This window comes from Oxyura jamaicensis, chromosome Z (genome assembly GCF_011077185.1).
Source record: "Oxyura jamaicensis isolate SHBP4307 breed ruddy duck chromosome Z, BPBGC_Ojam_1.0, whole genome shotgun sequence".
NCBI classification, from domain to species: Eukaryota; Metazoa; Chordata; class Aves; order Anseriformes; family Anatidae; genus Oxyura; species Oxyura jamaicensis.
In genome coordinates, this window is record NC_048926.1 from 25,855,196 (window position 1) to 25,869,689 (window position 14,494).

The 14,494-nt window shown below is 34.1% G+C and overlaps 1 protein-coding gene across 2 annotated transcripts in view; it reads right to left on the reverse strand.

Annotated features, from left to right (window-relative positions):
* Positions 1–14,494, reverse strand: part of SV2C (synaptic vesicle glycoprotein 2C) — a 112,343-nt gene that overhangs the window by 14,691 nt on the left and 83,158 nt on the right. For both annotated transcript variants that reach the window (XM_035310054.1, XM_035310053.1), the window contains 7 exons: positions 13,618–13,751; positions 13,344–13,433; positions 8,268–8,378; positions 6,509–6,597; positions 5,544–5,708; positions 2,317–2,450; positions 536–739 (listed from right to left, as the gene is read on the reverse strand). In XM_035310054.1, coding sequence (XP_035165945.1) covers positions 536–739; positions 2,317–2,450; positions 5,544–5,708; positions 6,509–6,597; positions 8,268–8,378; positions 13,344–13,433; positions 13,618–13,751 — 927 coding nt within the window. The remainder of the gene's footprint in view (positions 1–535; positions 740–2,316; positions 2,451–5,543; positions 5,709–6,508; positions 6,598–8,267; positions 8,379–13,343; positions 13,434–13,617; positions 13,752–14,494) is intronic.

Below are 14,494 nucleotides of genomic sequence, written 5' to 3' on the forward strand. Positions count from 1 at the left end.
ACATATCCTGCTTTCTTTCAGCTGGAGCAAAGATATGCCAATGGTCAGCACCCTTCCACATTTCATCCCAAATGACTAAATTACTATTTTGTAATATCACTGTGGAAATCCAATGACTGCTAACTTGGCATAGCAGAGATGATTATAGACCCCTTTGTTATTAGACTTTCTAAATTGGCAGCTTTTAAAAGAACACTTAGAATGTTACATAAACCAAATATTTGTAGAAAGAATTTTTTGCATTTCTCTGAATCAAATTCTTAAAGAAAAAAAAAAAAAAAAAAAGAGAAATAGAGAAAGAGAGAGAGGAAGATGGAAAAAGAGAAAGAAGGAAGAAAGGAAGGGAGAGAGCGAGAGAGCGAGAGAGCGAGAGAGAGAAAGAAAGAAAGAAAGAAAGAAAGAAAGAAAGAAAGAAAGAAAGAAAATGTTATTTTTCTTCCATATGGCCAAAAAAAAACTAAAGCTTAGAAGCTTTACTTTTTTTTTGTTTTGTTTTGTTTTTGTTTTTTTTTCTGTTTTAAAGTGAAGTCCATACCTAACATAGTTAAACGTCCAATTCTATCCATCAGAAGAGCAGACACAATGTTCCCTGGTAACACTGCCAAAGTTCCCAGAAAATTAACGAAATAAATCCAGTAGGCACTGTAGTCATCATCAAAAGAAATTTGGCATCCTGTCCTGATGTGGAAAAATGTGCAATTTATAAAATCACTGTCAACAAATTTATATTGCTCGAGATCTGTGGAAAGAAGAAAAGTAAGATTTCAGCTAACAGTTAACTCCATGTGCAGCTTTTGACTAAAAACATTTGAAGTTTAGGCAATCTTAACGACAACTAGGAGCTTTTACTGCTTCATAAATGGCACTAGTTATTACTGTTACTTCTGATAGCCTTTTATCTTAAGAGAAAAATATATGAAGGTTATAATAAAGAGACTATGACATTAGACAATGTCTAATAAATAAGACATTGAATAAAGCAAATTATATTAATGTATTTCAGCTCTATTTAGATCCTATTTGGTTGAAACCTCTCATACCAGACCTGTTGTGCATAAAAAGTACTGGATTTCTGCAATTTTTTATCAGCCAGCATTGCCATTTTTCCTCAGTCTTGCTCGATGTTAGACTTGTGATTTCCATACAAGAGAGCCTTTCAGATCAGACTGTTGATCATTCTCAGTTTGAATTCTTTTAAAGGGAAATGTTCACACAGAATTCAGATTAACTTATTTTCATTTCTGAGCAGACTGCAAGCAGTCTTCAGCTCAGTTCAAGTCTGAAAATACGTTCTAGGAAATGTATCTGACCCAGTGTTGAGAAATGCAATTAGTTATTTTTTTATTAATCTTTTTCACTAATTGTGAACTCTGCAAACTCAGTGTCTGTTTTAATATTTATCATTAAAGCACAAATAATCACAGATGTATCTTCCATTTTTTATAATTATGCATCTAGATAATCATTTTGAAAATTATCTGTCAGATCTTGCTAGGATCTGGTATCTTTTTTTTCATGCATTCATGAAAGGATGCAGATGAATTATGAAATGTAACAGTTCAGACCATTCTACTTCAAATAACATTTTAAAGATCTCTCCTTATACCTTTCGCTTGATTTCTCTTCCTTCCATTAGCCTTAAAGTCCTTACTCAGGAATACCCTTCTTTCAAATAAAGAAAGCTGGACATTGCTTGTTAGGTATAGCCTAACTCTGTAACTAATATGATTATTTCAGTTACAGGAAAGAAGTAAAAAATGCTGCATCTGTCTGGATACAAGCTTAGTTTACATTGTTTTACAATGAAAGGCAAAAAAATCAATCAAACAAACAAAACCAGCAACAATGACATAAACAAATCAAGTCTTCTGCTTAAACATGTGAAAACACAAATTCCTATTTCTGGTAAAATACTTAGTATATTGAGAATGATTATAGATAAGGAAGCGTGCATCTTGAACTCAGCTCCTATGCCTATGTAAGAATAGAATAGTCCCATTTAGACCAAATTAAAACACACCTAATTAAAGTAATCAGTTTCTCATCTCCAGACTGAATCTCTTTAGGGATGATTAAAATGAAAGAAAGGTTTATTATCTGAATCAATACTAGGCCTGAAGTATCTCAAATGGAAGAGCAATCCTTTCTCTTCTCTGGTATTACATTATTGAGGCTTGTTGATTTTATAACTTTGTGTTCCCTAGGATAAGGCTTCCTGTATGCTTCATTACAAATTCAGAATCTATAATCAGTTGACAACAGTCAGATGATAACATGCAGATGCAAAATTGGTACTCAGGAATTTTCATGTAATACCTGTGTTGTAGAAGGTGGTATTCACAAAAGTACAATTCTTGAAGTATGTGTTCAGTGAAGTAATGTCTTCAAACACACAATTCTTAAAAAGGGAATCTTCAAAGGTTACTGATTTAAACTTCATCATAATAAACCTGTAAAATACAAATAATTTCTGTCTGTCTACTTTCACATATTAGAAACAGCAACGGGTCAAGCTGATTAATCTTTATGGTTTTATTTGGTATGCTGAAGAACCTCAACCCCAGAAACAGTGATCATTTAAAGAGATTCCAGAGACATGATTAATGATTAGCTGATTCTGCAATACTCTCTTTCAGAAAAAAAAACATTAATAAGACACATAGTTGCTGGCCATAACCAATGATACTATTTCTGTGGTAATCATCAACCAAAAACAATGTCATGACATCCATGGAATAACCTTCTAAAATGACCAATACTCATAATTTGACATTACAGTCATAAATTGAGAGCTCAGACTCCAGGAACCCAGTCTCTTGGTACAAACAACCACCTGCTGGTACCAACAAGCGGGAAATAAAGATCTTTTCAAAGAATGTTTATTTGCCCATATGGAAACACACTGGGCACTGGGTCAGTTTCAAATCCAAAAGAAACTCCTTGAAGATTTTAAAAATGATTTTCTAACTGTTTTAACCATTATCACAACAATTACATTGGCAGTTATACATCTAGGTATCAAGCAGGAAGAATGTTTTTTTCTAGCCCTGTGTTTGTGGATGCAATTGCAAATACAGCATGCATAAAATGTGCACAAATGAATTGTCATTAACTTTTCCTATTTCTGAACATCATTATTTCTACTGACTTTTATTTAACTCCTAGGTCTTTGATCATGGCTGTCAATCAAGTCATCCATAGAAAAGTTAAGGATAAAGTATATAACTAGCAGTAATTTTCTACCTCTACATGACTAGGCTAAAGCAATACTGTAAGCTTTTTCCACTATGCTCTTAACACAAATATCATTATGTTAACAATAACAAGAAAAAGACAAATGTCTTAATAATAAATTAAATAAATAAATAGAACTAAAATAACCAATAAATTACATTTAAAATATATAAACATAAAAACAATAAATCAGCAATTTTGTGATGTTTCACCCTTTTGTGATTTCACATGAGGGTATGGAAAAAGCTGTAACTAAGGAAGGGCAGTTTTGCTGGCGGACTGCATACAAAAGGAATAAATCTTTGGAAAGTAGTGCTTTAATTGCTACATGCCATTAAGAACTACTAAAATGGCAAATCCTTCCAAACACAGATCTGGCTCTACTCTAATTAAACCTGGTGTGTTTAGCCATTTATTTTTCTTATACAAGACTGTTATTAGGAATAACAACCCACAAAAATATGCTACATTTTAAATAGTAGAAATTACACTCTCAACAACACAGTTGTTAGAATCACATCTTTATGAGAAAGTAGAGCACATGTTAATTATAATTATCATAAGAAAAGAATTACTAACTAATTAATTCTTTTTCAAAAAAAAAAAAAAAAAAAAGTGTTCTCAGCCCATTAGTTTTAGTTACTTTATCATTTCTCATTTGTGACAGTCTCTGATTAAAATCAGGCTGGTGTTCAGTGTCAACTCATTATCATTTTTCATATAACACTTTCCATTTTAAAAAGTAGTTCAATTTCAGAGGAGAACAAAGAACATTTAGCAATTGGATTAGTCAGTTCTAATAGAAAAGGCAGACTCTTTATACTAAATTCTCCTGATGCACTTTTCACCTTTGGACAGGAAATATATTGTGACTATATTAAAAATGGTATTGCAGTGATTTGAATTCAAACCCAACAGAAATGTAATGAAGCATAAAGTAAAGTATTGATGTAACTTCCAGTTAAGAAAAAACATGAAGGAAATAATGAAACTAGTGGTGAGTGAAGTATTGAAACATTTGTCAAAGAAGAGTATCAAAAGAATTGATATTACTGCAGAAAGGATTTTGTGAATCTCAAATAACTCCTAGCAGTCTACTGAATTTGCATACTTGGAAGTATTTTAGAGTATATTAGTGTTAGATTTAGTGTTTTACAGTAATTTTCAGTTCACTTTGATAAAATCTTGGTTGACAGAATACAAAACATCTAAAACCTATTGACAGTAAGCGGTTCTTTGCTTTTAGGAGAACAACTGTCTCCTGGAAAGAAATTCACCTGGGAAGCAATAGCTACTTTAAAAGTGACAAAACTCTTCATTTTTTTTTGTCAAGCCATAAACTGTGTCAAAGCTCAAGTTCATACAAACATCGAGTCATTAAAGTTAGAAAAGACCTCCAAGATCATCTAGTACAACTGTCCCCCAACCACCAGTATTACCCACTAAACCATATCGCTAAGTACCAAATCCAACTTTTTCTTAAACACCTTCAGGGACAGTGACTGAACCACTTCCCTAGGCAATCTGTTCCAATGCCCAACCAATATTCTTATACATATATACATATATATGCATATACATATATATATACAAAAGACCTGTATTACCAAAATCATCGATTTTCTTCACTTAGATATATGTATTCCTATGGAAATAATAATTACTTATCACAGTGTTATTTGGGAGACCATTCAGATGGTTGTTCTCTATATCTCTTAAGAGAAACCAGACTTCCAAAGCAGTTGTGCTTAGTTTTTCCCTAAATTATTTATCTATCTGTAAAATTCTAGCTAGGGACTTAACACATATACATTCAGTTAAAAAACAGGAATGACATTGCCAAGGTGTTGTTTTTGTTTTTATAGCTCTTTGTGTTTCTGTTGACTTACAGTAGCATTTAACTTTTATATTTCTGTGATACTGTCCTTTCAATGTCTCACATTTTTAAAATGTTTGTATCCCACTGTAGAAGGAAGGATCATTATTTTGGACTTTTGGATTATTTTTCAGGAGGGAATAGTGTTTACATGAGGAATCTAACACCAAGGCCACCAGGGCATGTACAAGTCCACTTCTCCAGGACACTATTCAACATTGAGTCATGACAAATTAAGGATAGAAAAAAATTACCATGGGAAATAAATAAATAAATAAATAAATAAAAGAAAAAAACAAACAAACAAACTAACTAACAAAACAACACCTAACCATTAATAGTTAATAGGGGAAAATATTAGATTATTAGGACTTGCTTGAACACATGCATTTATTTATTCCAGCCCCATCAGGATATTAGTATATCTCTAAACCTGTCATTGATGTATTCTCCATTGCTGTGAATTTGATTTTCCAGTGTGAAGTTGAAGACAAAATGTGAAACCTCCTCATTGCGGAAATGTTTCACTCTGGACGCGTACTCATCTGACTGCAGATGCTTGATGACGTCAGGAAACCAGACAGATAAGCCATAGTAGCTGTGAAAAAACAGAAAATGCACAGTCACATCATGGAGCTTGCCCCAGAAAGACCATAGTTGTGCCAGTCACCAGCTCCCCTCAGCCTTGCCCTGCCTAGCCATGGGCTCAATGTCTAGGCCTGTCCCTGTCCCTGTCCATGTCCCCTATAGCCATCTCTGTCCCAAAGGGTGGTGCCCCCATTTGCCCTGCTCCTGGCTGGGGTGCTGGGACAGGCCCAGCTGTCAAGGCTCTGTCCTGACAGAAAAAAGGAAGACCTGTGGCACCCAGACATGAAGAATGGAGCTCTTCCTAGATGGAAGAGCAGACCGTGGGAGCTCCAAAGAGGAAATCTTTTCTAGTGTCTGCTTTAAACTTTGCCTTTAGATGCAAACAGGTAGACTAACACCTTCTAAACAGAGTATAAATGAAGTCTAATTTGAAGACTTCCAGAATATGATCTTCTGTTCAAGTTAAGGCAGATAGAGCACCAAGTTCATATTTTTAATATGGTGAGACAAGAACAGTTCCTCTGTATTTTCCAGTTGCTGGTATAAACACACTAGAAGACACCAACACCAGAAGATGCTGGTATTCTGAACCAGTTCTCTGAGTCATGCTTGTAGCCAAGAATAGACTAAATGATAAATACTAACTTCAATATCTTTTTTTGTGTGTGTGTGTTTGTGTGTGTGTGGAAATATACTGAATAAAACTTTTCCAAAGAGAAATGGTAATTATAGTGAAAGAGATTTGCATGCAGATGATTCTTCTCTCTGTCAAGTCCATCAGAAATGGTTTAGGATCCCAAGAAATCTTACCCAAAAGACAGGGTGAACCACACAGCTGTAAGTTTGATGGTATTATCCTTCACTGGGTAGTTGAAACATCTCATGAAAGTCAACCAAATCTGAAAATCATTAGGAAATAAATTTATATTAAATTCTATTTTTATATTATAAATTCTATTTTTATAATATAAATTCTATTTATATTAAATTCTATTTTTAATTCATACAAGGTTTTTGATTCTGATTTTCTTGCTTCTTTAGGGAATCAGAGAGAGAGAGCAGGCCATCTCCTTGATATAGACCTAATAGCTGTATTTTTTATCCAAGTCTGTTAACCTCTGACTATAACCAGGTTGTGCACATTCTGTGCCTTTCTCGTTTCTTTTCACTGTGTCCATTAATTCATATGTACTGTGACTACGTAAAAAAATCATATTCTCTAGGCAACATATTTCACTCTCCCAGATAAACCAGCTGAAGACTTTCCCTGAAGTGTTTCCTTCTCACTTCCCAGTATTACATAGCCTTAAGTTTAGACGGATCTTATTCCACAGTTCAACAGGGAGTTGTGCAGTATGAGCCATCATAACCTATAATGGGTAGAAATTGGCACTTTACAAGGAAAAGCTCAGACTACCCTCAGGTCAGAGATGCTACAACAGAGCAGACTGAGAATGGTATTTCCCCACCCTCACCCTTTCCCCACACATTGAAGACAAGAGACCGTATGTCATCGGAGATTTTAGCATACTTCATGCAACAGGAAAGACTCTAGCCCAGGGGCTAGTCCAGTGTAATAACACGGATGTGAAACAACCAAGCTGTGGTTCCTTTAAAGCTGCCATAGTAACAAAGCCAAAACTTAACATTTCCATACTCAGCTTCTCCATTTTGAACAAATAAGTTAAAAAGTAGACACTTTCACTTTTGTTTTGTCTTTCAAAAAGAAGAGAGCATTTTTCCAGGAAAACCAATTTTGATTGGAAATATGTGGCAAAATTTTTTTACAACACAGTTTTGTTTTTTGTCTGTTTTGATGTACCTGTGGGAAGTCTTTAGATGCCAGATATTTAACAGCTGTAAAAACCTTCTTTTGACATGTTTAGTGTTGGTGAGGTTTTTTGTTTGTTTGTTTTTCATTATGAATAAGATTTTGCTCAATTTTCATTGAACAGCTTGAAGGTACTGCATAATTTTTGATTTTACAAAATAAAATAAAATAAAATAAAAAAGATGTGGAGCAAAGTCACAGTGAAGTTGTTTTAATCCCTCTGAAATATCGCTAAAGTAGGTTTCTGGTAAAACATTTAACATCTAATAAAAAGACATGCAGATTCAATGCCTTGTAAAGGTTTTACTGACATTCATTTACACATTATTCATTACCTTACCATTTGCAGGTAGAGCGATCACCTCAAATTTCTGCTGATAATTTTTGATCTCTGCATGTGTCACCTCTTTACACTAGTAGATATCAATATCTATTCTCAGTACAGACTTTATTGTGGTGCTTGGACATATGGATGTGTAACTGTCAACCATCACTTGTGTAAGTGCCAGTGCAACATTTTTCTCCTCAGAAGTTGAAAACAACTGTCTGTGACTAACCTGCACCTCTTTTGCTCAAAAACTAGTATCTTACACTGGTTGTTGCATCTTCCAGTTGCATAGCCAAAGTAGCATTGCAATTATTGACATCATGAGCTCAATAAATCCATCCCATTTTTGAACACTTATCTAAAAAAAAAAAAAAAAGGTAATTGCAGAACAAACAGATGTTTTTACTTACACCATATAGCTCTGTGCGAATTCTAACTAAACATCTTCTGTACCAAGTTCCTGTATCGCTCTCTATTTCTATAAGCTCATCTATCTGCTTTGGAGTTTTGATTCTGTTAACCTAGAAATAAAAACAAAACAGAAAATATTTGCATTTTCTTGAAGCATTCAACTGCATATTATGATATATTAGAAGCTTTTAATAAATACCATAACTAAAAATGAACAGGTAGTATACCTGTGTCTAAATTATGAATATTTTATAACTCTGAAGGAATATAAACACTTTAATATCAAAGTTCATTATGGAGGCAACTGTATTGAAAAAGCTCTGCTTTCAAACCACATGGGAAATCCATTTCTTCAGAACAAAACAAGCTGATACTGTCAGGTTTTGCTCAAATGCTGCTGTACTCATCTCTAATGCCACAAAAGATAAAACATTTAAAACCTCAGATAAGTACATCCAAAATTTTCTTTCTTTTTCTTTTTTTTTTTTTTTTCAGACTTCTGATTACCACAATATAGACATTCTGTTGATTAAAAATACAGTAATGACAATAGAAACATTTGAAATGTCAAGAATTAATAGTTGAATAGCATTTTTCTTTTCTTCTTATTTCTTGTAGTAATAGACAGGGAATCTCCTTGTGTTTTGGATGTAGATTTTAACTATCCTTTATAATGAGGAGAGACAAAAAATAAGTGAAATGGTCTGGAACTACAACACATTATTGCTGTTATGAACGATCATCTACTTCATCTAAAGTGAAATGAGATAAACAGACATAAATGAAAAATATGGAAATACCAGTGACAGAGAGTGTGATGTTGTCTACATTGCAAGTTATCGCTTGCACGATAGTGTTTGGCAAAACAAGAATGTGCTGTATGGTCTTCTTAGCCCCTTCAGGACCTGATAAACATATGGTTTTGGTTTCCTTTCTCAGAATTATAGCAAAAGGCAGAGTATTCATCTACAGTTTATTTAAAAAGATGACAAGTAGAAAGAGAATGAAAAGGTAATAAATAAAATGGGGAACGGGATTGACACATAAAGATGTAGAGAGCAACAGACTGTGTCTTCAATGTTTGGCTGCTCTTTCTGAAAGTAGCAATAGCTCCTGTTTTTTTGTAACATACTGAGCACACCACCATCCACAGATATATCAGAGTGGACTACAGGGAATTAGGCAACAGCAGCATTGATAGCAAAGTTCTAGTTTTCAGCCCACTGCTTTTACAAATATATCCTGTTTAAGGAGGACCAGCAGCCTCATCGCATTAACAGAATAAATAAATAAATAAATAAATAAATAAATGAGCCTACTAAATGGTTTTATCAGACTGCCCTCATTTTTTTAAATACTAAAGCTCACTGTCCTGAGAAAACATATCAAAAGCCTGTAACCTTATCATGCCTCTTCCAACAGCAATAATCCCGTTTGCATAATTTCCTTCATTTTTTTTTTTTTTTTTTTTTAATGAAACATGTTTTGCAAATGACAGTTGAGATTTGGAGTTGAGTCCTCCAAGATTATTTAAGACCTTTTACTTACAGACAGCCTCACATATGCCACACCTCTGAGCATAAAGGACATGCCTTTTGAATCATGTTATGTGAGCAAGCACCACTCTTGTTAGCTGAACTGCAACCTTTTCACTGTTTTGGCCACCTGGCTTGTTTGGAGCTGTGGAGGTTGGGCAATCACACATGTCCAGGACTACTGCATGTGACTGGGGACAAAAAGCCCATGACTTTGATAGGCTTTTAACATAATAAAAGTCCTATTGAACCAGGACAATGGTCCATCTGGACCATGCAAATTTAGCTGTCAATATATGAAAAGAAAAAAAAAAAAAAAAAAAAGTATTTAAATGAAAAGGGAACTTTTGTTTAATTTCTGCTTAATTGCAATGGCTAGAAATATGTAATGTCTAAAATTTTACAAAATCAATACATCTAAAAGAAAACATTTATAGAAAAAAATATTTTTAGTACATAGCAATGAAAGAGTGGACAGAATTTTGGTTTTATGGGTAGATTTTTTTCTTTTTTCTTTTTAACTTTAACCTTTAAACTAATTGATCAAATTAATGCATATTTTAAGGACACAGAAAGGTAATTTAGCATGTAGGTAAATGTTCAACATGAGTAGTCCCATAACAGAAGATACTATCATTTTATATTAACTCTGTTAGTGCCACTGCTCTCAGGAGATATTTTCAGAAGTATTAAGAGCTACCACCTCCACAAGTCTGTCACTAGAATATATCCAATTTGGAGTTTCTAACTCTTAAACCAATGATTCACCAATTGTTTCATTTTCTGTTCTATAGTTTTGAAGATAAAATCCTAAATAAAATGACTAACAAGAACAAACTTGATGTAGGAAGAAAGCTTCTAGGGTAAGATTATATCAATATAATTAAGAAAATACATCAAATAAAAGCACACTGAATCTATACTAATAACAGAGAAAAGTAACATCAGCTGTGGAAACAGAAAAAATACTATAAAAATATATCTGTTTGATGTAACTAGCGACACAAAGCAGTGGACATTATTAACACTTATAGGACAGAATGTTACTGGCAGAAGCCAGCTGAAGCCGTAGGACACAGGAGAGCTAAGTGAGTAAATTACTGGGACAAAAGTCATAATATCAAGTTCTAACTTAAATGAAAGGAGGGGAGGAGAGAGCATGTCCTAAAAAGAATATGCAAAAGTTTTTTTTTGTTTTGTTTTTTTTTCACTGTGGTTAGTAAGGTAGAGTGTTAATATTGTCCAATGAGGAGATGATGCATTTTCAATCATATTACCACAAGCTTACATTAGGGAGAATAGGGACTTCTATCAATGTGTAACCTTGACATACAATGCACTATCTCTAATCCTTCATCTCCTCGGTATCAGGTTTTTTCAATGTTTATGGCAGAAGATGGCAAAAATCCCTAAACAGTTTTGTCATGCTTTATTCATAGGTGAAAATTTAACAAAAATATCTATAAATAAACTACCAAGTTTAACATGGTTCTGTGCTACCTTTTAACAACCATGGAGACAAAGACTTGTTAGATCACTGTTTTCTTCTTTGTGGCTGCATTTGAATGTGAGCTGATGTGAGACTAGAGTAAATAATTTCTCATATCTGTAATCCTAGAACATTACTGTCTTCTACCCAGTGCCTAAACTAATGTCATAGGTGGATAGGAACTATGTTATCGCTAACTGTCCAATAAATCAATGAAAATCCATGCTGACAGAAGAAAACCAAAAGGTGACAGGGAGCAGCAATACTTTGGAAAGCAGCTCAGATCAGCATGAGCCAGCTGTGAAATTACACCCTAATTGTACAGTATGAATAAAAGCAAATCCCTTTACTTATAAATGAAATTAAAATAAATAAATAAATAAAATGAAATCATAGAATCATAGAATGCTTTCTGTTCAAAGGGACCTTAACGATCATATAATTCCAACCCCCTACATTGGGCAGAGACACTTTCCACTAGAGCAAGTTGCCCATAACACCATCCAACCTGGCCTTGAACACTCCCAGGGATGGGGCATCCACAGCATCTCTGGGCAGCTTGCTCCAGTGACTCAGCACCCTCTGAGTGAAGAATTACCTCCTTATATCTACTCTAAACCTACCCTCTTTTAGTTTAAAGTCATTCCCCCTTGTCCTATCCCTACACCCCCTGACAAAGGGTCCTTCCCCAGCTTTTCTGTAGGCCTCCTTTAAGTACTGGAAGGCTGCTCTAAAGTCTTTCTGGTGCCTTCTCTTTTCCAAAGTGATCAGCCCCAACTCTCTCAACGTGTCTTCACAGGATAGGTGCTACAGACCCTCATTCTCTTTGTGGCCCTCCTCTGGGCTCATTCTAATACTTCCATGTCCTTCTTGTGCTGGGAGCTCCAGAGCTGAATGCAGTACTCCAGCTGGGGTCTCACAAGGGCAAAGGAGAGGGGGAGGATATAATAATAATATTATTGTTGTATATTATTAGGGCTACGTTACTGGTGTACCAGCTCTATGTGCTAACCAGCCTTCCTTCAGTCTGAATTTTGTAGTTCTTGAGCTTCTTTGTGGAAAAAAAAAAAAAAAATAAACAAACATAGGCAATGGAAACTACATCTCAAACAATAAGTTGCAGTTCTCAATGGAATAAAGTTATATGGTCAGATATTCCTCAGACTGCCTGCAAATGTGGAACCTATAAGAATATATTTAATTGAGTTATATATGCATTAGTGCAAAGAAAAAGTCCAAGGAAGAGCGATAAAATCCCACATATTGTTCTGAGAGAGAACAGAGTACCAGCATTCCCATGGCACAGCACAAGCTGGAAAGGGAAACTAGATTTCAAAGCAAAAGATTCCTCCTGTGATTTGTTCCAACTGTATTGCAGAAGAAAAAAAAGTGTATATTCTTTATAAATAAGGAAGATGGTACAAAACAAACAAACACACAAAACAACAAACAAACAAACAAACAAACAGAAAATCTCTCTTCCAAATAGAAACAATCCATCATTATAATATGGCCTGATCTTTAGAACTGCAAGTTAACAAAAAGATGCAGTTTAGCTTGCAAGATATTGTGAGAAAATTAAATGTCTGAAAAATTATTTCATTTAAATGAAGATAAATTGTTAAAATTATCATTTTAATGATGATTGGATCATTAATTTGTTTTGTATTTTTTGTGATCATTTCAAAAGCTTTGAAGACAAAACCTTGATTAACTTAGACTTCTACTTGTGTTTACTGTTATTATTAAGTGTGAAGTAAACTTAAAAAATAGAGCTGGAGTCTATTAATTATATCCATGCAACAGAGAAAATTATCACAGGATGGGTTTGTATGCTTAAGAATATCCTGGCCAAAGGTTGATATCTTAAAATCTGCTCAATATATAACAATTTTAGTAGGATTTTATTTATTATATTTAGGTATTTATAGTGTAAATGATTTGTTTTGTCATGCAGAGTAATAATAGTGATTGTTTAAGTGCTCAAGACCTCACCAGTCAGCAATGCAGCTAACATGGTAAGTGTGCCAAGCTTTAAGAGTAATACTCACTGTGAAGACTTTCTCAGGCTGACCCCGAGCTCGCATGTTTGTGTCATGAATTTGCTTGAGTATCATCCAAGCTTCATCATGTTTTCCAACCTAAAAGTTGGATGAAATTATTTAAACAAAACTTATATTCAGATAGTCACTGAACAATCTTAATACAGATGTAATGATCTTATACAGATGTCATGATGTATAATATTAAGTTAATAATTAAAATTATTTAGTAAATGTAAATAATTTTAATTTAACCCCCCAAAAAACATTTTGAAAGTTATACCTCCAACAAAAACCGTGGACTTTCTGGCATAAAGGTGAGGGCTACCACAGAAGAGACACAGGGCAGTGCACAGACAATCACAAATACTCGCCAACTGTGAAACTGATAAGCAGATCCCATGCTGAAACTCCATCCTATGAAAGAAGAAATTTAAGATATGGTGTATTTCCACAAATATCAAAGATTTCAGAAGTAGTCTTATGCTTTGAATTTCAGTCTCTTGCATGTGAGTAGTCATTCTGGAAAATGGCTGTAGGGGATGAGGAAGTGGCATGGGGATGAAGAAGTATTTGTCAAGCTTCTTGGCAAAACCTGTATAAAGGTAGTTACATAAACCAAACAGGGACACCACCATCATACATAACACTAAACATAGGAAGAAATAGTTTTGTCTGAATACTGGAAGAAGGGAGAATTAAAAATCTCTTATAAATACTAAGAAGATCTATTTTATGGAATTTTACAACTCTGTGAATGCTGCATCAGTGTCTCTGTTAAATGGAAGACTAAAAACATCCATGAAAGAATCTATTATCTTTCACCAACACTGACAAAATCAAAATGTAAGTGGCTTCTTCAAGTCTTCCTCTTAGAACCTATTTTAAGTATTAATGAATGTTGGGTATTAAATTCTCATACCAAATCATTTGAAATCAACAAAAAAAAAATGAAAAAATAAATATGTGAGAAAAGCATTCAAGCAACAATGCAGTCAAGTCTACAGCAGTATGCTTGTAGACTGCTAGTAACAGAAACACTAAAACCAGAATAAATAGCTCATAAACTATATGCTTTTGGACCTTCTTCAGATAAGCATCCTGTAACACAGCACTGAAGTACTGGCATATGATTTACATCTGACCTTTTTTTTTTTGTT